This window comes from Solanum verrucosum, unplaced genomic scaffold, assembly GCF_900185275.1.
Source record: "Solanum verrucosum unplaced genomic scaffold, falcon-dt-bn FXZP01000228.1, whole genome shotgun sequence".
Lineage (NCBI taxonomy): Eukaryota > Viridiplantae > Streptophyta > Magnoliopsida > Solanales > Solanaceae > Solanum > Solanum verrucosum.
This window is the reverse complement of record NW_026020210.1, coordinates 3,469,470-3,497,105: the sequence shown is the minus strand read 5'-3', so window position 1 is coordinate 3,497,105 and position 27,636 is coordinate 3,469,470. Positions and strand designations below refer to the sequence as shown.

At 37.3% G+C, this 27,636-nt stretch overlaps 2 protein-coding genes across 2 annotated transcripts; both read right to left on the bottom strand.

The window, feature by feature from the left end:
- Nucleotides 1-6,715: 6,715 nt before the first annotated feature.
- On the bottom strand, nt 6,716-12,348 carry LOC125830493 (uncharacterized). The gene is made up of 2 exons (XM_049509690.1): nt 11,904-12,348; nt 6,716-6,816 (listed from the first exon to the last, which is right to left on the bottom strand). Exons 1-2 carry the CDS (start codon nt 12,346-12,348, stop codon nt 6,716-6,718), a joined length of 546 nt encoding a protein of 181 aa, XP_049365647.1.
- Nucleotides 12,349-23,084: 10,736 nt separating this feature from the next.
- Nucleotides 23,085-24,310, bottom strand: LOC125830470 (uncharacterized). The gene has a single exon (XM_049509665.1). The coding sequence runs from the start codon at nt 24,229-24,231 to the stop codon at nt 23,305-23,307; it is 927 nt and encodes a 308-aa protein (XP_049365622.1). The 5' UTR covers nt 24,232-24,310; the 3' UTR covers nt 23,085-23,304.
- Between the last annotated feature and the right edge of the window lie 3,326 nt (nt 24,311-27,636).

Below are 27,636 nucleotides of genomic sequence, written 5' to 3'. Positions count from 1 at the left end.
ATTTAAGATATATATTCTTTTTTTAAAATATATTAATTAATAAACATATTTTCTGTAACGAATATTATGAAAAAATAATTGATTTATATTTTTTCAAATTAATATATTTCAATTGAATTGATTGTAACAACTAAAAATATGAAGTTTCTACGAACATCGTGAAATGCATGTTATATAAAAAGAATAATATATAAATAAAATGTCATAAATTATTAAATGTTTGAAAAAAATATAATTTATCAACTCTAATTAAAAAAATGACGTGCAATGTAGATTCAATATTACTAAAACAAATGAAACTGAAAATATAACATAAGTTATAAATTCAAAAAAAAAAAAACTTAACATAATACTCTTATAACAAATTTCAACATAGCAATAAATATGATTTAGTTTTAGTTTTTCTTAATAAAGAAAACATAAGTCTATAACCTTACTTAACAATAAATTCTATTTTAATTTAAAAATTAGAATATAATAAAATTATGTTAATGAGAAAATAAGCATGGCATAAAGAAATAGATGATATGAAAAAATTACATAGAATCACGTAAAGTAAGGTTGAGAATAAGAAGAAAATGAAATTTAATAATATAAAATACAAAATAAATTTTTACAAATTTTTAGAATAATAAAATTAAAAAAAGAACTTAAAAGAATAGAAGTAAAAAAATTTAAAACAAAAAATTAAAATAGAAATTAAAAAAAGAAATTTAAAAGTAACCAGGTGGTAATTACACCATGTAATTACCAGCAATTCACAGCCTCTGCCTGTGAATTATAGAGTGTAATTACCCCCTGCCAATTACACCAATTACATGCTGACCAAGTAATTACCTATCCTTCCAAACAGGACAAGACAGTGTAATTACACCAATTACACCAAATCTAATTACTAGGGTGTCCTTCCAAACAGGCCATAAGAATCAAAAGAACAAAGATTCACTATGAGAAGAATAAGAAAGAAATAGAGGATCAAGAGCATATTTTAAAGGTTCAGTTCAAAATGATTTACGATGATAGGAGTGTTGAGGAGGAAAAAAATACAACAGAAGCAACACGGGGTGATCAAATAATATTTTGCAAATACTTCCTCAATTGTTAAGAATTATCGAGACAAGGCTAAGAAAGTTGAAAAATATATCAAAAATCAAGACAAGGAAATGGAAGAGTTTTTGGAAGAGAGGTAGACTATGATCATATGAGCTCTTACAAATTTATTCTCCCTCTCTTCCACAAACACTTCCATTTCTTTGTCTGAAGTTTGATAAATTTATAGATTTCTCTACCCTAACTCGATGATCCTTAATAGTTGAAAAAGAATTTGCAAAAGATTGTTTGATCACATCAATTTGCTCCTATTCTATTATCTCCTAAGCAGTCATGTCATAATGAATCATTAAGAACTAATCTTTGAATTTTTCCTTGATACTTCATCTCTTCTTTGTTTTGCTTATAATGCATGTTTACTTTTAGTCTGACAATCTTGTTCTCTGCCGCTGTATGATGGTGCTTTTCGTTCACCAGACAAAAAGTTTCTTCAAAAGTATTAGTGATTCTTAGCGGCTTAATTCTAAAACCACATGAGTTGTTGATTATTCTTTGACATCTACATCGCTGTATTCCAAACGATTTCTTTATATGGTTGTATCTCAAACTTCAACCCTGATTTATCATGTGAATGCTAGTTGATGTTTTCTATGTCTCTTTTTTCTGTTATCTAACCATAAAACTGACGTTTCCCCTAAAAAAAAGTGAATGTGATAATATTTCCACATATCTCTATCTTTTCCTTTTTAGAAAACTGCTCAATGAGAAGCAGAGCCTCCATGTATCCCACAACAGTGGCCTCAAAAACCAATATCCTAATGCCACGATGGCGTCATGGTCATTTTAAAGTCAAAATCCTTGGAAGCAGTATAAGAATTAGAAATTGTTAGGACCGAAATAAGCAGGTGTAATACTAAAGCTAGCAAAGCAAACCTCGAAAGACCATGAGTAAGAAGACAAATGAGAAATATACCGAAAGACACAAAGATTTAATGTGGTTCGGTCAATCGACCTACATCCACAAAGGAGATGAGAAATCCACTATATAAATATGAGAGTACAAAATATAGAGAGAAATAACATCAACCAATTCACTCGGAATACATGGGAGGTTCATACAAGCGATAGCATATCAAACTTGTGTCCCACAAATTCTCCCCCTAACCAAAACTCTCAAAGCCCCTAAGACTACATTGTGAATGATGATTAAGTTAAAAGGAACAAGCCTTTTTTTATAGAGTTCCAAACCTTTTCCTACCAGAAAAGAACTAGCACTCTTAAAACTTTTCCTAAAAGGAAAACCTATTTATGGTAGGAAACTCAGGGCAAATAAAACCCAACAAATCTCACCATTGGCCTGAATTTCTGACAAAATAAATTTATCCACCTTCTTTACATAATCACCAATAGATTACATCTCTTCTCCATAATCTCCACCATCAAATCTACGTCTCGACATAGAGAACCTCTCTGAAAAAATTTCTCCAACAAAACTCCTCATTACTGTCAAAAAGGTTGCGGCTAAAACTAAACCCGCCAAGATGAACACCTATCTCTAACCAGGTTCCATCATTGAACCATTGGACCTGGCTCCATCATTGAACCATCCAACTTGGCTACATCATTGAACCTGACTCCATCAATGAACTAGTGGACCTAGCTCTAATACCATTTGTTAGGATCGTAAATAATTAGGTGTCATGCAGAAACTAGCAAAGCAAACCTCGAAAGACCATGAGTAAGAAGACAAACGAGAAATATACAAAAAGACACAAAGAGTTAACGTGGTTCGGTCAATCAACCTACATCTACAAAGGAGATGAGCAATCCACTATAAATATGACAGTAAAAAATATAGAGAGAAATAACCTCAACCAATTCACTTGGAACACATGAGAGGTTCACAAAAGTGATAACATATCAAACTTGTGTCCCACAAATTCTCCCCCTAACCAAAACTCTCAAAGACCCTAGGACTACATTGTGAATGTTGATTGAGTTAGGAGGAAAAAGCCTTTTTTATAGAGTCCCGAACCTTTTCCTACCAGAAAAGGACTAGCCACTGTTAAACCTTTTTCCTAAAAGGAAAACCTATTTATGGTAAGAAACTCAGGGCAAATAAAACCCAACAAAAATGACATGCAACTCGGGATATCCCATCCAATCCACATGCCATTATCATCTTTTTCGAGAGTCGTGTTCATAATAATCACCATTGGGGACCACACTCCTTTCTTATCTTTGAATTTGATGTCATCCCATCTTTCATACATCTCACTTAGAGGTATAATAGAATATCGAAGATATCATGACATCAAGTTCTAAGATTAGAAAGTAGTGTGGCCCTCGATGGTGATTATCATGAACTCGACACTTGACAAAAATGATAATGATCAATGGTATGGATGGGAAATCGGGATTTGCATGACTATTTCATCTCTTATGTTGCCTTCTAGGATGTTTGACATTCATATGGTCCATCACACCATCTTGGAATTAGTGTATTGGTTATTGAGGCCACTATCACGGGATGTATGGAGGTTTTGCTTTTCTCTGAGCAGTTTTCTTATAAATGAACTTGTAGAATTGTGTGGGAACACAATCTCGTTCACTTTTATCCTGGGTAAATGTAAACTTTATTGTTACAATTGTGAAAGAAGGGACATGGACAACTTTAACAAGCATTCACATGAGAAATAAAAGTTGAAGTTTGAGATGAGGTCGTATAAAGAAACCTTTTGGAATCTAGCGATGCAGATCTTAGAATATAATCAACATCTCATGTGATTCAAGAACAAGACATTAGGAGTCAAAAGAAAGCTAAAAAACTTGAAGATACTCTTTGTATAAAGAGTGGAACACACTATTGGAAGAGAACAAGATTGTTAAGTAAAAAACACAATGTCTTCCACGAACTCTTTCATTTCTTTGTCTGTTTGATAAATTTGCAAGTTTCTTTGCCCTGGCTAGATGATCCTCAATATTTGAGAAAGCATTTGCACTAGATTTATTGATAAAATCCAATTGATCCTATTTTATTATCCCCCAAGCAGTCATGTCATGGTAAATCATTAAGAACTAATCCTGAAAAATTACTTTTGATACTTCATCTCTTCCTTGTTTAGCTTATAATGCATCTTTGTTTTTACCCTGACGATCTTGTTCTCTTACACTTTCTAATGGTGTTTTTCGCTCACAAGACAAAAAGTCTCTTCAAGAATATTCTCTTTCTTTTGATTCTTAAAAGCTTAGTTCTATAACCACATAAGTTGTTGATTATTCTTTGACATCTGCATCGCAAAATTCCAAACAATTTCTTTATATGACATCATCTCAAACATCAACCTTGATTTCTCATGTGAAAGCTTGTTGAAGTTTTCCATGTCTCTTATTTCTGCCATGTAACCATAAAACTTATGTTTCCCTAGGATAAAAGCGAATGAGATTATACTCCCACATATCTCTATCTTTTCCTTTCTTACAAAGCTACTCAATGAAAAGTAGAGCCTCCATGTATCCACAAAACCCAGTGCACTGATACCACGATGTCGTCATAGTCATTTTGAATGTCAAAAATCTTTGAAAGTAATAGAAGAACTAAAATTTCCATGCAACTCATGATATCCATCCAATCCACTTGTCATTATAATCTTTCTCAAGAGTCGTGTTCATAATAATCACCATTATGGGTCACACTATTTCCTTATCTTTGAATTCGATGTATGTCATTTTCCATACACCTCACCTTGAGGTATACTAGAAGTGCTAAAGATAGTATAGCATCAAATTCTAAGAAGAGAAAATAGTGTGGCCCCCGATGGTGATTATCATGAACTCAACGCTTAACAAAAATGAAAATGACAAGTGGTATGGATACTAAATAAGGAGTTGCATGACTAGTTTAGCTCTTATGTTTCTTTCAAGGATGTTTGACATTCATATGGTCCACTGCATCATCTTGGCATTAGTGTATTGGTTATTGCGGTCACTATTATGGGATATATGGAGGTTTTGCTTCTCTGTGAGTAGTTTTCTAATAAATGAACTGATAGACATGTGGGAATACAACCACATTCACTTTTATTCTTGGGAAATGTAAACTTTATTGTTACATTTTAGAAACTAGAGACATGGACAACCTAACCAAGCATTAGCATGATAAATCAAGGTTGAAGTTCTAGATGAGGTCATTTAAATAAAATCTTTGGAATCTAGCAATGCAGATCTTAGAAGATAATCAACAGCTCATGTGATTCAAGAACAAGACACGAAGAATCAAAAGAAAGCTAATACTTTGGAAGAGACTCTTTTTAAAAAGAGTGGAACGCATTGTGAGACAGTGGAAAGAACAAGATTCTTAGGTTGAAAACAAAGATTCACTATGAGAAGATTAAGAAAGAGATGAAGTATCATGAGCATTTTATAATGATAAGAGTGTTGACATCTGCATCTCAAATTTCAACCTTGATTTCTCATGTGAGAGTTTGTTGAAGTTTTCCTTGTCTCTTATTTCTGCCATGTAATCATAAAACTTATGTTCCCCCAGCATAAAAGCGAATGTGATTGTACTCCCATATTATTAGAAAATGAGATATTTCTAGATGGTTTTTGTTTAATGGTTCTTTTTAAATATTATGTTTAGTATGTAAAGGAAAGGTAGTCCTTGTTTTATGGAATATGTTTTGTAAGAAAGTCAATAGTGGTTGGATATGTATGGTCCTCTACTTACTTTGGAAAAGCTTGTGTAGATATATGTGTGTATGCCTTTTGAAATATGATAATGAATAAAAAGAACTGTTGTTGAACCTTATCCTTTCTTCTTTCTAGTTTTTAATACTAACAGTGGTATCAAGAGCCCTTCTTCTTGAGGGACCTATGAAGGCAAGAAGGCTAAGGTTTTTTCTCCTTCTAAGGTGAGAGCTGAGCAACAGTAACATGGCATCCAACGGCTTCTTGGGTGCAGGACCTCCTATGTTTACAGGAGAAAATTATCACATATGGGTGATAAAGATGAAGGCTTATCTCAAAGCTCTTAGTCTATGGGAAACAATTGAAAGTGAAGAGGATCCTCTTCCACTTGGACCAAATCCAACAGTTGCACAAATGAAGATTTATGAAGATGCGAAGTCAAGGAAACCAAGGCCCTCACATGTCTTCATTCAACACTTTCAGATGTGATTTTCACAAGAATAATGGCTTGTGAAACACCTAAAGAAGCATGGGAGAAGCTAAAAGAGGAGTTCGAAGGAAGTGACAGAGTGAACACTGTCAAACTCTTAACTCTCAAAAGAGAATTTGAGATGTTAAGGATGAAGAAGGTGTTACTGTGAAAGAGTACTATGCCAAACTTGCCGAGATTGTTAACAAAATAAAGTTGTTTGGTGAAACCTTTCCTGATTCAAAGGTGGTGGAGAAGATGATGATAAGCTTACCAGCAAGGTTCGAGTCTAAGATTTCAGCAATAGAAGAATCTTGTGATTTAAAGACTTTATATGTGGCGGAACTGATCAGCAAGTTGCAAGCCCAAGAACAAAGATCAAGTATAAGAGATGAAGAAGTACCATAAGTGGCATTTCAGGAAGAACATAAAGGCAAACAGTCTATGAAGGACAATAGAAGAATGGAAGGAGATAAAGTAGCAAAGGGAAAACCATGGAAGTAATCTTCAAAGAAAGGGAAGTTTCCACCTTGCAACCACTGTAAAAGAACCAATCATCAAGAAAAAGACTGTTGGTTCAAAGGAAAGCCATCGATTCAGTGTAGATTCTGTAGAAAGATGGGTCATATTGAGAAAAATTGGCAGAATAAACCACAACAAAACCATGTGCAGCAGGCAAATTTTGTTGAAAAGTCCAAAAATGAAGAAGAAAGCTTGTTTATGGCTTCTCATGTAGAAAACATAGCCAACAAATTCTCATATGTCACGACCCAAGCCTAGGGCCTAGACGTGACCGGCGAATGGAAAACCCGAAGGAACCCCAAACAAGCCTCATAGCATATCATTACACATCCTTGGTCGCGGAAGCAATTAAAATGACCATAAGCGATAAGCATAATCAAGGGGAAGTCGGGACTAAAAGAGCAAGAGAAAAAGAGAATGATACATAAATACCATAGATGAGTCAAGCTCAAGCATAATACATAACTTGTCTAACACCACCTCTAAACATGGTTACTTAGCGGGGGCCAAGACAAACTACCGGGCTCACCCTCATAGTCAACACATAACTAAAAAGGATAAGTCTTATACATAGCAAGAGATCATAAGCAACATCCCCGGAATGGAGGACTCACCAATAACCTCGATAGAAAATCATATTAGCCACGCGGAGGAGGATGGTCAAGCGATGCTCCGGTCCCTACATGGTGACATCATGTAGGCATAGAGTATGCATTAGTACGTTTGAATGTACTAAGTATATGGGATGCAATGCAGCGCAACAATAGATGGACATCATAGGCAAAATGCATAATCATACCTGATAGATAGCATATTAATGAGGTGATATGTATAATGATGCTTACATAAAAATTGTATTTAGTGGGGCGTAGTACATGTGTGGCGAGTGACCATCAATACAGTATTTCCAAGGCCTACCACCCCCTTGGAGAGGCGAAAGAGGTACAAACCCCTCAATGTGGTTACCCGGGCCTACCACCCCCGAGCTAAGGACCAAGGTACAAATCCCTCGATATGGTTATACGGGCCTACTACCCCCTGTACTAGTCAACCAAGTTACCAACCCCTCGATATGGTTACCCGAGCTTACAACCCCCCGAGCTAGGCTGGGTCGACTTACAATACTTATATAGAGAAAATCATATACATGTGTCCATTTCATCATCATTTCAGTAATTATATAACCATCTGACTCATAGGACGTACATTGGACCTTCCATTTCCTAAGAATTCTATAAATAGACATTTTATCAAACACATGGTGTGCTACTGTTCATGTAAATAAAATCATGTATTTCAAGAATACTAAGTCCAACCAATTCCAAAATCCATATAAATCAGCCCACCAACAACAAACACATATATATATCAACCTTCATAATTTGATCGTAGAAGCATGGAAACCATAAACATCACATAATAATTCCATTTCATGATAATATGCAAAATAGACCATAATAGGGTGTGTAGTAGTAATTTCATACTTCAAGAGTTCATAAATAACCATAAGGATCCATAAACTTGAAGTAGAAATAGAAGATAAATGGTTGGACTTGTGGAAAAGAAGGTTTCCACAATCAAACCCACATACCTCAACTTTGGAGAATCCTTGATGAAGATTGGAATGGAGAATTGAAGCTTGAGATTGAGTCTTGAATCCGGAATTAGAGCTTGAGATGTTTGAATTTGGTTGAGGATCTTGGTGGAATTTTGGAGAGGGCTTAGAGAGTGTTTTTGAAGTTAAAAATGACTAAGTATAGGACATATCCCCTTTTTATAAAAAAATGTCCCCAACACTTAGCCTAAAAAAAAATAGCTCACTGAAAATTGCAAATCTGCACAGACAAGTTTTACGAAAATGGTCATAACTCCCTCATCCTAACTCGGAATGAGGTGAAACCAAGTGCGTTGGAAAGCTAACTCAAAGAGTTTTAATTTAATAGGTTGTGTCCCTTCCAGTTCCTTGTGTGCTAAGAGATATTTCCCTTTAAAGTTGACCCTCCAAATTGCATTTTTTTGCGATTTTTGAATTTTGATACAGTTGCTCTAAAATTCGGGTTAGACCCACTTCCTACTCAATTTGACCCCATGAATAAGAATATGAAGTCGAATTTTCGAAATCATGCACAGATTTTGAGATATATGGAATTTACAATTATAGGTGTTTTCGAAGCACATTTTCGAGCTTCTTTTTTTTTGGGTCGTTTCAATATCTCCCCCTTGGGAACATTCGTCCCCGAATGTTAAAGAAACGTACATGAGAGACACAAACATGGAAATTTCAGCTCACATAAGGATGCAATAATGCACTTACACCTTATTTCAAAAACCTCAACATAGTTGTAAAACCACAATGAACTTGTCAACTTAAACATGAATGTATGGAATGACATGGGGGTTGAACTTAAGACCTGAGATTTTATAAAAGGCTTAGATCAATACCTTAGGCTTGAGTGGAGTGGAAAATATAAGGATATCGCCTTTGCATGTCCACTTCGGCCTCCCAAGTAGCACTTTCAACTTGTTGATTTGTCCAAAGGACTTTAACGGAAGCCACATCTTTGTTTCTCAACCTCTTCACTTGTCTATCTAAAATCTAGACTGGAACTTCTTCATAGGTCAAATTATCTTCAACAACACCCACAACATCAAGAGGCACAATGGCATTCGGATCCCCCACACACTTCCTCAACATAGACACATGAAATACCGGATGAACCAAATCCATTTCGCCAGGAAATTCCAACTCATAAGCTACCTTGCCAATTCTCCTCATCACCTTATAAGGACCCACGTATCTTGGGCTCAACTTGCCCTTCTTACCAAAACGAATCACACCCTTCATGGGTGACACCTTCAAATAGACCCAATCACCAACTCGGAATTCAAGAACCCTTCTCCTCACATCGGCATAGGACTTTTGACGACTTTGGGCCATCTTCAACCTTTCTCTAATCATCCTAACCTTCTCAAGAGCCTCCATAACTAGATCTGGTCCTAACAAGGCCACCTCACCAACCTCAAACCACCCAACCGGTGATCTACAACGCCTCCCATAGAGAGCCTCAAAAGGAGCCATACCGATGTTAGAATGATAGCTATTGTTATAGGCAAACTCAATCAATGGAAGATGATCATCCCAACTACCCTTAAGCTCCAATACACAAGCCCTAAGCATATCCTCAAGTGTTTGGATAGTCCTTTCGGCTTGTCCATCTGTTTGCGGGTGAAAGGCCGTAGTAAGCTTAACTCTCGTACCTAGACCCCTTTGAAAGGACTTCCAAAAGTGTAAAGTAAATTGAGTACCACGGTCCGATATGATGGATAGAGGAATCCCATGCAACCTTACCAAGTCATCAATATATAACCTTGCATAATCTTCCGCCCCATATGTTGTCTTTACCGGTAGAAAATGAGCCGATTTTGTCATCCTATCAACCACCACCCAAATAGAATCAAAACATTTTCTAGTCTTGGGTAAACCAACTACAAAATCCATATTAATTTCTTCCCACTTCCAAGTAGGAATCTCTATGTCTTGGGTTAGACCACCCGACCTTTGATGTTCTGCCTTGACTTGTTGACAACAATGACAACTGGAGACGAATTTGGCAATGTCCTTCTTCATGCCTCCCCACCGATACATATCCCTCAAATCTCTATACATTTTGGTGGAACCGGGGTGGATGGAGTAGGAAGAATTATGAGCCTTCTCAAGAATTTTCTCCCTCAAACCATTAACACAAGGCACACACAACCTACTTTGGTACCTAAGGGCACCATCTACCCCTTGGGAGAAAACTTCCACCTTGCCCTCTTTCACCAAGGCCTTCAATTCTAACAAGGAAGAGTCAAGATCTTGTTTTGCTATCACCTCATCAACCAAGGAAGACCTAGCACCATCAACAACAACCACACCACCATTACCAATCTCTTCCAACCTAACCCCCAACCTAGCCAACCGATGCACCTCCTTAGCCATTTCCTTATCACCAATATCAACATGAGCTAGGCTACCCATAGACACCCTACTCAAAGCATACGCCACAACATTAGCTTTACCGGGATGATAATGCACACTCATATCATAATCTTTAAGAAATTCTAGCCACCTTCTTTGTCTCAAGTTGAGATCTTTTTGGGTGAAGACATATTGGAGGCTCTTATGAAGACATTAGGTCCATGAAGATAGCCAGTGCATTGGTCAACCCAAAGGACATGACCATAAATTCATAATGCCCATACCTAGTCCGGAAGGCTGTCTTGGGAATGTCACACTCCCTCACCTTCACTTGATGATACCCGGACCGAAGATCAATCTTAGAGAAGTGGCTAGTCCCTTGCAATTGGTCGAACAAGTCATCAATCCTAGGAAGAGGATATTTATTCTTGACGGTGACCCTATTGAGTTACCGGTAATCAATACACATCCTAAGGGACCCATCTTTCTTCTTCACAAACAACACCGGTGCACCCCATGGTGATTGGCTAGGCCTAATAAAACCCTTCTCCAACAAGTCCCTCAATTGTTCCTTCAACTCCTTTAACTCCGCCGGGGCCATACGGTAAGGGGGAATAGAAATGGGTTGAGTATCAGGGAGGAGGTCTATGCCAAAATCTATTTCCCTTTCGGGAGGAACACCGGGAAGGTCATTAGGAAAGACACCAAGGAATTCATTTACGACCGGAACTGACTCTATAAGAAGGGTTTTGGACTCCACATCCCTAACCCTCACAAGGTGATAGAGATACCCCTTAGAGATCAACTTACGGGCTTTAATGCAAGAGATGAACCTACCCTTGACTACCACATTTTGGCTCTCCCACTCAAGAATGGGTTCACTTGGGAATTGGAACTTGACCCTACGGGTTCTACAATCAATGGAAGCATAGTATGCATGCAACTAATCCATCCCAAGAACAACATCAAAATCGACCATGTTCAACTCAACAAGATCACAAGACAATATTTTATGCAAGATGCAAATAGGACAATTTCTATAGACCTTCCTAGCAACAATATATGCACCAATAGGAGTAGACACCTTATATGACTCACGCAACAAGTCGGGCTCAACATGAAACTTTTTGGCAACAAAAGGGGTGACAAAAGAAAGAGAGGCACCCGGATCAATTAATGCATATACATCAAAGTCAAAGATTTTCAACATACCGGTAAGGACGTCGGGGACTTCATCGACCCCTAGCCTCCCATGCAAAGCATAAAATCGATTGTGCCTTGGGGCACCATCTTGTCGGCCCCCTCTCCCCAAAGGAACCACATTGGCACCTTGTGGACGGACCTCCTTACCCTTGTTGCGATTTCGAGGACAATCCATTGCCTTGTGCCCCATTTCCCCACAACTGTAGCAAGCACCGGTATTTCTCAAGCACGGGCCACCATGGCCCTTACCACACTTCGGACATACATCAATAGGACCCATACAACCAACACCTTGGGCCCTTGGAATGTCATTGCCAAACCCCTTATGGGGCGCATGAGAAAGCCCTTGGCCTTGATGAAACCGGCCTCCCCTTCGACTTTGGAACTTGCCCTCAAAACGGGCCCTCTTGGCCTCATAACCCCTCATTTTCCTCAACTTCTCCTCCTCCTCCATTTGTTCGGCATAGACCATCAAGCGGGACAAGTCCATGTCACTAATCAACATTGCGGACCGACATTCTTCACTCACTAGGTCGGACACACCCATCACGAATTTGTTCATTCTAGACCGTGAGTCGGCAACCAAGTGTGGAGCATATCTTGAAAGTTGGTTAAACTTGAGGGCATACTCCTTCACACTCATAGACCCTTGTTTTAAATTCATGAACTCCACCAATTTGGCTTCCCTAAGCTCAAGAGGAAAGAATCGATTAAGGAAAGTCGTTTTGAACTCTTCCCAAGGCACCACATAGTTTGCCCCCTTTTCTTCCTTCCATTGGTTGTACCATATTTGGGCCACTCCTTTTAGTTGGTAGGCCGCCAACTCCGCCTTATTTTCTGACCTCACGCCCATGATAGCTAATATCTTGTGGACTTCATCAATGAACTCTTGAGGGTCTTCATCTAACTTAGACCTATAGAATTTCGGGGGATTCATCCACACGAAGTCTCTCACCCGAGATGCCGGGGTAGGAGCCTGGGGGGCTTGGGACCCGTGATTGGCTTGATTAGCCATAGCTTGTGCAAATAAAGTAAGGGCATCGCGAAGATCCCTATTGGTCGGTTGTTCCTTGGGTGCGCCGGCTCGTCTTCCTCTTGTATTAGGCATGATCTAGCATAGAAAAGAACAACCGTTAGGGAAGAACTTAATCCAACTCTACAGCACGACTTAGAACATGGAGAAGGGAAACATTTCCTAAAACGTCTCATAGCCTCCTACTCATAGTTCTGGTGCACAACACAACCATGAATCGGATTCTAATCAACGCGGTGTGTTGGACTCCGACGATCTATCAACCTAGTGCTCTGATACCAAGTTTGTCACGACCCAAGCCTAGGGCCTAGACGTGACCGGCGAATGGGAAACCCGAAGGAACCCCAAACAAGCCTCATAGCATATTATTACACATCCTTGGTCGCGGAAACAATTAAAATGACCATAAGCGATAAGCATAATCAAGGGGAAGTCGGGACTAAGGGAGCAAGAGAAAAAGAGAATGATACATAAATACCATAGATGAGTCAAGCTCAAGAATAATACACAACTTGTCTAACACCACCTCTAAACATGGTTACTTAGCGGGGGCCAAGACAAACTACCGGGCTCACCCTCATAGCCAAAACATAACTAAAAAGGAAAAGTCTTATACATAGCAAGAGATCATAAGCAACGTCCCCGGAATGGAGAACTCACCAATAACCTCGATAGAAAATCGTATTAGCCACGCGGAGGAGGATGGTCAAGCGATGCTCCGGTCCCTACATGGTGACATCATGTAGGCATAGAGTATGCATTAGTACGTTTGAATGTACTAAGTATATGGGATGCAATGCAGTGCAACAATAGATGGACATCATAGGCAAAATGCATAATCATACCCGATAGATAACATATTAATGAGGTGATATGTATTATGATGCTTACATAAAAATTGTATTTAGTGGGGCGTAGTACATGTGTGGCGAGTGACCATCAATACAGTATTTCCAAGGCCTACCACCCCCTTGGAGAGGTGAAAGAGGTACAAACCCCTCAATGTGGTTACCCGGGCCTACCATCCCCCGAGCTAGGGACCAAGGTACAAACCCCTCGATATGGTTATACGGGCCTACTACCCCCCGTACTAGGCAACCAAGGTACCAACCCCTCGATACAGTTACTCGGGCCTACAACCCCCCGAGCTAGGCTTGGTCGACTTACAATACTTATATAGAGAAAATCATATACATGTGTCCATTTCATCATCATTTCAGTAATTATATAACCATCCGACTCATATGACGTACATTGGACCTTCCATTTCCTAAGACTTCTATAAATGGACATTTTATCAAACACATGGTGGGCTACTGGTCATGTAAATAAAATCATGTATTTCAAGAATACTAAGTCCAACCAATTCCAAAATCCATATAAATCAGCCCACCAACAACATACATATATATATATCGACCTTCATAATTTGATCGTAGAAGCATGAAAACCATAAACATCACATAATAATTTCATTTCATGATAATATGCAAAATAGACCATAATAGGGTGTGTAGTAGTAGTTTCATACTTCAAGAGTTCATAAATAATCATAAGGACCCATAAACTTGTAGAAATAGAGGATAAATGGTTGGACTTGTGAAAAGGAAGGTTTCCACAATCAAACCCACATATCTCAACTTTGGAGAATCCTTGATGAAGATTGGAATGGAGAATTGAAGCTTGAGATTGAGTCTTGAATCCGGAATTAGAGCTTGAGATGTTTGAATTTGGTTGAGGATCTTGGTGGAATTTTGGAGAGGGCTTAGAGAGTGTTTTTGAAGTGAAAAATGACTAAGTATGGGACATATCCTCTTTTTATAAAAAACGTCCCCAACACTTAGCCTAAAAAAAAATAGCTCACTGGAAATTGCAAATCTGCACAGACAAGTTTTACGAAAATGGTCATAACTCCCTCATCTTAACTTGGAATGAGGTGAAACCAAGTGCGTTGGAAAGCTAACTCAAAGAGCTTTAATTTAATAGGTTGTGGCCCTTCCAATTCCTTGTGTTCTAAGAGATATGCCCCTTTAAAGTTGACCCTCCAAATCACATTTTTTTGCGATTATTGAATTTTGATACGGTTGCTCTAAAATTCGGGTTAGACCCATCCCCCACTCAATTTGACCCCATGAATAAGAATATGAAGTCAAATTTTCAAAATCATGCACAGATTTTGAGATATATGGGAATTACAATTATAGGTGTTTTCGAAGCACATTTTCGGGCATTTTTTTTTTGGGTCGTTTCATCATGGTTCATAGATAGTGGATGTATGAGTCATATGTCACACAATGAACTCTTGTTTGAAGTCATTCAAAGCTAAAGTCAGAATGGGAAATGGTGAAATGGTTGATGCACATGGAAAGGGTTCAGTTTCCTTTCAGACTACACAAGGTACAAAGTTAATACATGATGTGTTGTATGTTCCTTGTTTAGCATGTAACTTGTTAAGCGTGGCTAAAATGATGTCTAAAGGCTATTCCTTTTTTTTTTTTAAGGCCAAACATTGTTTGATCCTTGACTCTGAAGATAGTTTGATTGTTAAAGTAGAAATGGTGGATAAAACTTTTCCTTTAGATGGGAGGTTTGATAGTGCAAATTTTGCACGTAAGGATGAGTCATGGTTGTGGCACAAAATATATGGTCATTTTAACTATGCTACTTTAAAGTCTATGTATGAAAAGGGCTTGACTAAGGATTTACCTGAGATTTCACTATCTAAAGAACTTTGTGAGTCATGTCAGATAGGTAAGGTACACAGGAAATCATTTCCTAAAAATGCTACCCAGAGGGCAACTAAAAAACTTGAACTAGTTCACACTGATGTGTGTGGACCTATGCGGACATCATCTTTAGGACACAATAAATATTTTGTGCTCTTTATTGATGACTTGGGTGTACTTTCTCAGTAACAAGTCTCAAGTATTTTCAGTTTTCAAGAAATTTAGAGCTTTTGCGGAAAGACAGAGTGGTTGTAAGCTAAAGGTTTTGAGGTCGTACAATGGTGGTGAATACACTTCAAATGAGTTCAATAAGTATTGTGAAGATATGGGGATTGATAACAAGTTGACAGTAAGTTATTCACCCAAAAAAAATGGAGTCACGGAGAGGAAGAACAGAACAGTAGTTGAAATGGCTAGATGTTTGTTGCTGGAAAAGAAACCGCCATAAATCTTTTGGGCAGAAGCTATTCATACTTCAGTGTATTTGTTAAATAGGCTGCCAACAAAAGTTGTGGATAAAAAGACTCGTGTTGAAGCATGGAGTGGAATACAGCCATCTGCCAAGCATCTAAAAGTTTTTGGTTCGATATGCTATTCTCATGTTCCTTCTGTCAAAAGAAGCAAACTTGAACCAAAAGGTGAATTGGGGATTTATTGGTTATTCATCACAAGCCAAGGGTTATAGAGTTTTCAACTTGCAAACAAAAAGTATTTCAATCCGAAGAGATGTAGTCGTGGATGAGCATGCTTATTGGAACTGGGATAAGGAGCAAATTGAGAAAGATAATGCAGTTTTTCAGAACTTGAGTTCGCTGCCTGAAATCTAATCATTTGGGTCTGAAACTCTGGAAGAAGACAAAGAATCAGACAGGGAATCCTCGCTTGATTCACCAATTTTAAAGACAAGGTCCCTTTCCGAGATATATGAAAGATACAATGTTGCAATCTTATAACCAAATAGTTATCAAGAAGCATCAAGACATGAAGTTTGGATTGAAGCTATGAAGGAGGAGATTGGTATGATAGAAAAGAATGATACTTGGAAGTTGGTTGATAAACCCAAAAACATAAATGTGATCGGGGTGAAGTGGGTTTATAAAACCAAACTTAATTCAGATAGCTCAATTTATAAATATAAAGCAAGGCTTGTTGTGAAAGGTTATATGCAAGTTGCATGTCTGGATTATGGAGACATGTTTGCACCTGTTGCACGACATGATACAATAAGGTTGTTATTTGCTTTGGCAGCTCAGTCAAATTGGAAGTTGTATCATTTTGATGTGAAATCGACATTCTTAAATAGACTGTTGTGGGAGGAGATCTATGTTGATCAATCTGAAGGCTTTCAAGTTGCAGGAATGGAGGATAAAGTCTACCGACTTCATAAGGCATTGTATGGATTAAAGCAGGCTCCTCGAGCATGGTACAGTAAGATTGATGATCATCTCATTCATTGTGGCTTCAAGAGAAGTGAAAATGAAGCCACTTTATATATGAAGAAGGCTAAAAGAGGAGATGTATTTGTGGTGTCAATCTATGTTGATGATCTTCTAGTAACAGGAAGAAATGAAGCTATGGTGAATCAGTTCATGCAAGAAATGGAGACTAAGTTTGAAATGTCATATTTGGGTGAAATGAGTTACTTTCTGGGAAAGGAGATTCATCAAGCTATTGATAGAATCTTCATTTCTCAGAGAAAATATGTATGGGATGTTCTTAAAATGTTCAAGATGGAGAGGTGCAAGCCTGTACCGACCCCACTGGTTCACAATGAAAAGATTTTGAAGTTTGAAGGAGGTGACAAGGCTGACCAACAATTTATAGAAGTCTGATTGGTAGTTTGTTGTATTTGACAGCAACAAGACCAAATCTCATGTTCGCGGCAAGTCTACTGTCGAGGTTTATGCAAGCTCCAAGTCAAGTTCATGATATGAAAAGCACTTATGGATATGCTTTTATACTTAGTTCAGGCATGTTCTCATGGAATTCAAAAAAGCAAAAAGTGGTAGCTCAATCTTCTGCAGAAGCAGAATACATCACCGTTAATGGTGCAACTAATCAGGCTCTATGGTTAAGAAAGATTTTACGTGATCTGGAGCAAAATGACATCGAAGCTAATGTCATTAAGGTTGACAACAAGTCAGCAATATTAATGGCCAAATATCCAGTGCAACATGGTCGTAGCAAGCATATAAATGTGAAGTTTCACACTATCAGGCAAGCAGAGAAGGATGACGAAGTTAAACTTGTTCATTGCAGCTCAGATCAGCAGATTGCAGACATCATGACCAAGGCTCTTCCTAAGGGAAAACTTGAAGTTCTAAGGGCTAAGTTGGGAGTGTCCAAGAAAAATCTCAAGGAGGAGTGTTAGAAAATGAGATATTTCTAGATGGTTTTTGTTTAATGGTTCTTTTTAAATATTATGTTTAGTATGTAAAGGAAAGGTAGTCCTTGTTTTATGGAATATGTTTTGTAAGAAAGTCAATAGGTTTTGGATATGTATGGTCCTCTACTTACTTTGGAAAAGCTTGTGTAGATATGTGTGTATGCCTTTTGAAATCTGATAATGAATAAAAAGAACTGTTGTTGAACCTTATCCTTTCTTCTTTCTAGTTTCTAATACTAACACATATATCCCTATCTCTTCCTTTCTTAGAAAACTACTCGATAAGAAGTAAAGCCTCCATGTATCCTTAAAAACCAATACACTGATGCCACAATGGCGTCATAGTCATTTTGAATGTCAAAAATCATTGAACGTAACAGAAGAACTGAAATTTTCATGCAACTCCTGATATCCCTTCCTATCCACTTTTCATTATCATATTTATCAAGAGTCGTGTTCATAATAATTACCATTGGAAGTCACACTATTTCCTTATCTTTGAATTCGATGTATGCCATCTTCTATACACCTCACCTAGAGGTATACTAGCAGTTCGGAAGATAGCATGACATCAAATTCTAAGAAGAGAAAATAGTGTTCCCACTTATGGTGATTATCATGAACTCGGCGCTTGACAAAAATAATAATGACAAGTTGTATGGATGGGAAATCAGGAGTTGCATGACTATATCAGTATGTTGCTTTCAATGATGTTTGACATTCATATGGTCCACCACACCATTTTGGCATTAGTGTATTCGTTATTGAGACCACTATCATGGGATATATGGAGGCTCTTCTTCGGTATGAGCAGTTTTCTAATAAATGAACTGATATAGTTGCGTGGGAACACAATTGCATTCACTTTTATTCTTGGGATACAAAAGCTTTATTGTTAAATTTCAAAAACAAGAGACATGGACAACCTCAACAAGCATTTGCATGATAAATCAAGGTTGAAGTTTGATATGAGGTCGTATAAAGGAACTCTTTAAAATCTAGCGATGAAGGTCTTAGAAGATAATCAAAATCTCACGTGATTCAAGTACAATACATTAAGAATTGAAAGAAAGCTAATTCTATTGAAGAGAGTCTTTGTGTAGAGAATGGAACGCACTGTTGGAAGAGAACAAGATTATTAGGTTGAAAACAAAGATTCACCATCAGAAGAACAAGAAAGAGATGGAGTATAAAGTGCATTTTTCAAGGATCAGTTCAAAATGATTTACGATGATAGAGTGTTGAGGAGGACAAAATATAGCAGGAGAAACAAAAGGTGATCAAATGATCTTTTGCAAATGCTTCCTCAATTGTTGAGAATCATCCATTAAAGGTAGAGAAAGTTTCAAAATTTATCAAACTTCAAGACAAGGACATGGAAGAGTTTTTGGAAGAGAGGGAGACTATGATCATATGAGCTCTTTAGATCATATTCTCCCTCTCTTCCATAAACTCTTCCATTTCTTTGTCCTGAAGTTTGATAAATTTACAACTTTCTTTGCCTGACTCGATGATCCTCAATAGTTGAGGAAGCATTTGCAAAAGATTACTTGATCACATTCGATTGCTCATGTTCTATTATATCCTAAGCAGTCTTGTCATAGTAAATTATTAATAACTAATCCTTGAAAAATTACACTTGATACTTCATCTCTTCCTTATTTTGCTTATAATGCATCTTTGTTTTTAACGCGACGATCTTGTTCTCTTCCACTGTCTAATGGTGCTTTACGCTCATCAGACAAAAAGTCTCTTCAAGAGTATTAGTTTTCTTGTGATTCTTAACGCCTTAGTTTTAAACCCACACAAGTTGTTTATTATTTTTTGACATCTGCATCGCTGGACTCCAAACAATTTCTATATATGACTTTATCTCAAACTTCAACCTTGATTTCTCATGTGTAGTCTTGTTGAAGTTTTCCATGTCGCTTATTTCTACCATGTAACCATTAAACTTATGTTTCCCCTAGGATAAAAGCGAATGGGATTATACTCCCATATTTATCTATCGCTTCCTTTCTTAGAAAACTACTCAATGAGAAGTAGAGCCTCCATGTATCCTCAAAAACCAATACACTGAAGCCACAATGGCATCATAGTCATTTTGAATGTCAAAAATCCTTGAAAGCAACATAAGAACTGATATTTTCATGCAACTCCTGATATCCCATCCAATCCACTTGTCATGATCATATTTCTCAAGAGTCGTGTTCAAAATAATCACCATTGGGGGTCACACTATTTTCTTATCTTTGAATTTGATGTATGCCATCTTCCATACACCTCACATAGAGGTATAATATAAGTTTGGAAGATAGAATGACATCAAATTCTAAGGTTAGAAAGTAGTGTGGCCCCTGATGGTGATTGTCAGACACTTGATAAAAATGATAATGACAAGTGATATGGATGGGAAATAAGGAGTTCCATGACTATTTCAGGTCTTATGTTTCTTTCAAAGATGTTTGACATTCATATGGCCCGCCACTTCATCTTTGCATTAGTGTATTGGTTATTGAGGCCACTATCATGGGATATATGGTGGCTTTGCTTCTTTGTGAGAAGCTTTTTAATAAATGAACTGATAGAGTTGTCTAGGAACACAATCACGTTAACTTTTATTCTGGGGACACATAAGACAAGCATTCGCATGATAAATGAAGGTTGAAGTTTGAGATGAGGTCGTCTAAAGAAACTCATTGGAATCTAGTGATGCAGATGATAGAGGATAATCAAAATTTCATGTGATTCAAGAACAAGATATTAAGATTCAAAAGAAAGATAATACTCTTGAAGAGACTCTTTGTATGGTGAGTGGAACACACCGTCAGATAGTGGAAGAAAACAAGATCGGTGGGTGGAAAACAAAGACTCACTATGAGAAGAACAAGAAAGAGATGGAGCATCAAGAGCATTTTTTTCGGAATCAATACAAAATGATTTACAATGATTGGAGTGTTGAGGAAAACAAAATACAGCAAGAGCAATGCGACATGATCAAATAATTTTTTGCAAAAGCTTCCTCAATTGTTGAGGATCATCGAGTCAAGGCAGAGAAAGATGCAAAATTTATCAAACTTCAAGACAAAAGAATTGAAAAGTTTTTGGAAGAGAGGGAGAATACGATCATAAGAGCTCATGAAGATAGGAGATCGAGATGCAAACACTGGAAAGAGGAGATTGCACTTAATAAGAAATTTGACATCAAACTGGCGAAGCTAATGGAGAAGTACTTCACAAAGTAATCTGAGCAGGTTGTGAATGCCACATTCTTGTAGCTTTAAAATTTTTATGTCCTTGCTTCTTTTACCTTGTATTCTAGCTATTTCCCTTTTGGTTCCAAGTTGATTTGAATGTCCCTTGTGATTCCATATTGGCTAACATATTAATTTAAGCATATGTATATGGTTGAGATAGGAGACTAATCATATCACTAAACTACTCTAGTAAATACGAAAAGGGCTCTGAAGCAAACAAGGACATAAGGCATAATATCTAATGATGAAATAAAACACTTAAGGCATTCTAATTTCTAATATAAGTATAGTATGGAAGGTAACATGTATCTAGCAACCTAACATGCTCCAAATTTCTTAAAGAAAACATCGAGTCTAAACATATCTATATCGAATCATGGAATCAAATTTTGGCATGCGAAAATCAGTTAGTACTTAATAGGCTTTTTTACATCACAATGAAATCAGGGAAATAAAAAAAAAAATCTCATATGGACTTTTCCATTTCTCAAGGGGTCTAAGGCAGGACGAACCTTTATCCCCTCAATTTGTCGTTGCAGCAGAATTTATATCCCATGAAGTACCGGTTGCAAACTAAAGAGATTTCTACGCAATGTACCTGATGGGGTTGTACAGAACGCTATGATTGTAAATACAGAGATCTGGCTGCATTAGAAGAAAGTAAAATACTAGAAAGAGTTGCACAATGATTTCTTTGTTACATGTGAAGAAAAAGGGAAATGGAAGGATCAGTTAGAGTTAATTAGTGCATTATTAATCTACAGGTTGTTGATTGATAAAGATCAGAATGGACAGCCTGTCGCCCTCTCTTAGTTTTGTAAACTACATTGCTTCTCATCCGACAGGTAACATTCTTTCACGCATTCTTCTTAGATTGTAAAATTGATTATATTAGATGGTGGATCTTCATCGCGGAAAGATATTCCAGAAGCCAATCCTGGATCATGACCAAGGTATCGATCTAAGGTTGAATTCTTCTCTAGGTAATAAGTTCTATTCAACTTAGGTCTCGAAGTCCAACAATAGTACCATTTCTTGGACACCATACAAGTTCAAGTCGCCTTTTTCATGTTGAGGCAAGTGTTGCACAAGATGTGATAAATGATATGCACCGGCAATTCTAATATTTTATCCTCTCTACAAACTCTTGTTGCCATCTTAAGCAAATTGTGCTCTCTTTAATTTGCATTTATTGTAGCAGGCAAGCTACCTTAATTCTCATTGTTACTAATCCCACGTTCCACTCCATCTTCTTTTCTTTCACAATATTATGCAACATTTGCATTCAGTGTCACTGTTGTCATGAAAGGGAATCATGAAGAGGACATGATGTAAGACGTCACCATTATATCAAGATCAATGATTTAAAGTCGGTGAATTTAGAATGATAACATTATTTTAAACAATGGGTAAAGTTTATTAATCACACGTATAATTAACTCAAGATGGATGGATGTATAGTTCACGCAATTCATGGATTCACCATGGTTGACATCTAAAAACGATTGCACGTTTTGAATGTACAAAGATAGCCAGATATCCAGCAACTTCAATGTATGATCCGAACATGGTCTTGCACCATGAGGTCTCAAACTCTTAAGTTGATAGAAATTCGAAAAATAATTGGGTCAATCATCAAGAATAAACAAAAAGCAGAGTTAACAAGATTTTAATTCAGTGAATGCGAAATTCTCAATAACAAAATGGTGCAGGCAAAACATAAATATAATTGAATTTCTTATACTGTCCGACTATACATATATATATAAATGAGAGAGTGTGCCCGCCCCCGTGCACTTACACTGCATCCTCCTAGGTGAAAAAAACATAGTGTTATATCGAATAATATTTTCACAAAATTTACACGAATTCATTTGGAGTGAAAACACAAAGAAATTTAACTTACTCTGCTGATCTCTACAAGACATTTGCTTATCCAGTTACAATTTCTTTGAAAACAGGAAGCTCATGCATATAAATTTTCAATATTCAATGGTTTGCTTAGCCCTCACTCAATTTTCCATGCATACAAGAAGAGACAAAATGGCGATGCTTTAGAGTAGCTTAACGTTGAATAATACTTGCTTTGGTCACTGCAATCGCTACCACCGCCCACGCTACTCCCTTCCTTGTCACTATCATCCTCAGAAGCCCCCGGCTTGAAAATAAACAGTCCATGACCTGACCCTGGTGAACAGAACAACCAAGCGTGCACGTCCCAAAAGACCTGCACGGGTTGTTTGTTCACTAAGACGGTTTCATTTCCCCTGAATTTCCATTGCAAGTTTTTTATGTGAATCAAAACAATCCCATCTATGCTTATCCACATTTCGGGATCTCTAGGTCCTGTCGTTGAGCTCTCAACCACGATATCACTTTCTTGTTTCCTTTGATCAAATTTAGCTCTTGTTGAGAAACTCTTCTTACCAAAAACATGTTCTTTTTTGTAAAACAACAGGGCATCCACCAAGGCTGGCCTTGATTTAGTTTTCTTATAAGCTTTTTTCTTGTAATCACCTAACAACAACACAACCTCTTCCTCGGAAACTAAAGCAACGTAAAAATCCGAACATGGTTCAGGACTTCCTGAAAATTTTGCTGATCTTAGATCCCAATAAGCCTCCAATTGATTACCATCAACCTCAAATGTCTTGTATCCTTTTTTAGCCCAAAAATGCCAAGGTTTAAGATCAATCTTACATGTTTGATGATAATCACTTTCCACGCTATCAACCGTTAAGGTCACAGAATGATTCATTAGATTTTTGCTCCATATAACAGTCACATTACGCCAATAGCCTCCGATATGTGACTGATAAACACACGTAACGCTACTTTGAGCATTCTTGGGGTTTACAGGATCATCCGTTAGTTTTTGGACGATAGGCGGTTGAGAAGATGATGATTGTGATCTATTTGTAACATGATAAGACATGTTTTAGAATATCCTTCTCAATTCATCAATTGAATAAACACAAACTTTAAAGGTGATGGAACTCATGGGATGAAATTTAATTTTCATACATCCAACGTCGAATAATCGCACCCTTTTATCAGATCTCCACAGGAATTGGGAACAACATATGCATGTTACATTAAGAGAGAAATTTTCTTTCAATTACATCAAGATAGAAAAATGTAACTATTATGCCCTTTGCTGATGAACGTATAGTTTTACGATTTTATCATACGCCATTTGCAGGAATGTCAATGCCAAGCTTGAAATGTGGTTGCCAATAACAATATTAAATTTGAGAATTGCAAACCTGGGAGTCTGAAAGAAAATTAATTGGCTTAGGACTGGGAATTTTGGAGAAAAAATGCAAGGAAAAAAAGTAGTTAGTATTATTTGGTGCAAGAAAGAAGGAAATTTAGACATCAATTTTTGTATTTTTATTTTTGTTAGTATTTGTCTATTTTATTTTATTTTTGTGAGGAGAAAATATCTCTTGTTAGAGGCTATGGGTAAAAGGCTTCCGGGAAGGAAGGCCACAAGGTGAGAAAAATATTTCTACAAGCCTACGAAACATCGAGTGTGAGTAAGTATTATCATTATTAGTGCTTAACTTATATTTCTATTTAATTTTTTTTTGTTAGATATAGTAGTAGTTCTTATTACCTAAATTTTACTTGTACTTACTTTTGTCGAGCTAACAACAACAACATAGCCGGTGAAATCCCACAAAGTGGGGTCTGGGGAGGGTAGAGTCTACATATATAGTCCTTATTACTACCTCTTAGAGGTAGAGAAACTGTTTTCAAAAGACCCTCAGCTCAAGAAAATAAAAGCAGTAATAAAATGAAAAAACAGGTGGAGATGCATGACAACGAATAGCAAAGTAGTAACAACTATATGCAAGGAACCATAACAACACCAAATACAGTAAACCTCAGATGATAACGAACACCGAAAGCTAAAGACTACTTGAATAGGCTAATACTAAAACTGACACAGGGATCTATACTACTCCCAAACCAAATGCATACATAAGCTAGTATAGGATAATTCTTAACTACCTACTAACCTTCTATTAGAGCTGTCAAAATGGGCTTGGCCCGCTAGGCCGGCCCAACCCAACCCTTGAATTAAGTGGGGTTAGGCTTATTTTTTTCAGTCCATTTAGGATCGAGGCTTTTTAACCCTACCTCATTTGGCCCGCTCACCTCGTAGGCCCAACTCGCAAGCCTCAGAGGCCTGCCCGTGGGCTGTGAATTTTTAAAATATTTATTATATATATTTTAAATAGTGTTTATTTGTTAATATTTTGTCAATAAATATTTTTAAAATATCAATATAAAATCAAGTTTAACTTCTTTGCATATCTTTTACATTTTAGGGTCATTAGCTCACTAAATTTTCTTATTATCCTAAGTCCATTACTATATTATAACTGTGAATCTTTGACGTCTTCAACTTTTGTTTTTACGCCTAATTTTCCACTTCTCTTTTTTTGTCTTGTTTATGAAAATAGTGATCATGTAATGTTTTTTGCTTGGATGAATCTTATGAATGTTGTATCTTGGCTATTATGTTTTTGTTTTGTAAGTATTCACTAAAGTATTCATGGATGAATTTTTGTATGTATTGATGTCGTGTTCATCAGACATCAATGTTCGATACTCTTTCTAACAGGTCAATGTTGTCCATTTTTTGGTTGAAGGGTCAACCCGTCCCAACCCATGGCCCACTTAAGGTTGGGTTGGGCTACTATTTTACAGGCCCTTTAATTAAAAGGGTCGGCCCGTCCTAACCCATTTAACTCTCTAGCACGTTAGGGTTAAATTGGATTGGGTTGGGGTGGGCCAGCTCATTTTGACAACTCTACCTTCTACCCTTATCCGGAATCCCATACGCTCATATCTAAGAGTATGTCATTGGTAAGTTAAAGATGTGTCATGTCGTGTCTAATCACCTCCCCCAATACTTCTTTAGCCTACCTCTATCTCTCCTCGATCCAACTATATTCAACCTATCGCACCTCCTCACTAGGGCATCCGCACATCTCATCTTTACATGTCCAAACCATCTCAATCTTTCTTCCCTCAAATTGTCCACCACGAAGACACTCTCACTTTGTCTCAGATATCCTCATTTCTAATCTTATCACTCCTAGTATGCCCAGACATCTATCTCAACATCTTCATTTATGCCACTTGCATCTTTTGAACCTAAGAGTTTTTGACTGACCAACTGTTATATTCTAGGTGTTTTGATGTTCCTCACAAATGCAGGGACCCGGTCCCAGGAAGAGTGCTCTCGTCCAGATTCAAATGGGGTACAGTTGTAAAGTTGTCATGTCATGTGGTAGGTGAAAAGTGCAGTGTACTGCACCAATAAGAATAGCGGACTAGACTGTTTGTTTCAGTGGCTCACAATTGTAGGGACCTGGTCCTGGCAGAGTTCTCTCGTCCAGATTTATAATGGTGTACAACTGTAAAGTTGTCCTGTCAATGGGTTGGTGAAGTCGTCAGCGTACTTCACCAATAGAAACGGACGAGGTTGTTTGTCCAATAGACAATAATTCTTTTTGATTGATATAATCAAAATGACAAACAACAAGAAGATTCATTCATTCAAAAGAGAAAAAGAGTTAGCAAGTCTTCTCAAGAACTAACAAAGAACATTGCAAGGGACCTGGTCCCTGCAAGGCTGCTTATGTGAAAAGGACGACAAGACAACTGTCAAAAAAGTTGTCACCTCTGATATGGTTGGTACACGTCCTTTTAGAGAAGCAGACTCTCAGCCACTGGGGTTGTCTCAAGGAGTTTGTGTTCATTTGATATAGTCTCTTCTCCAAAACACAAACTCAAGATTTGGCAAACAAAAAACTCATAAGCTTACAAAGAGAAAGTCATCTTCAAGGAAGAACTCAAGCACAAGAACACATACAGCAAGGGACCTGATCAACTAAAGAAGTGTTTTCCGTACATGTTGTTGTTCTTGAATGTTTGTATTGAGCTAAACTTGTAAGATTTGTTTCACTCTTGTTAGAAGCATTTCAAAACTTTGTGTGAGTCATTGTAAGAACATTGTTAGAGTTAACTTTGTGTCTATATTTTAATCAGTGAGGGTTAGTTAGTGAACAATGGATGCATTGCTTAGGCTCAGTAAGTAACAGGTGTATTACTTAATGTGAGATTAAGAGTTTAATCTCAGTGTTGTGGTTGTAATCTGTGTTTCACTTTTGCTTGAGAAGATTAGTGAAAACAGTTGAAAATCCAGTGTGACAGGTCGTGGTTTTACTCCCTTGAGCAAGGAGGTTTCCACATAAAACTTTTTTGCCTGTTTTACGTTGTGCTATTTATTTTCTGCACTTTTATTCTATCGAGGGACCTGGTC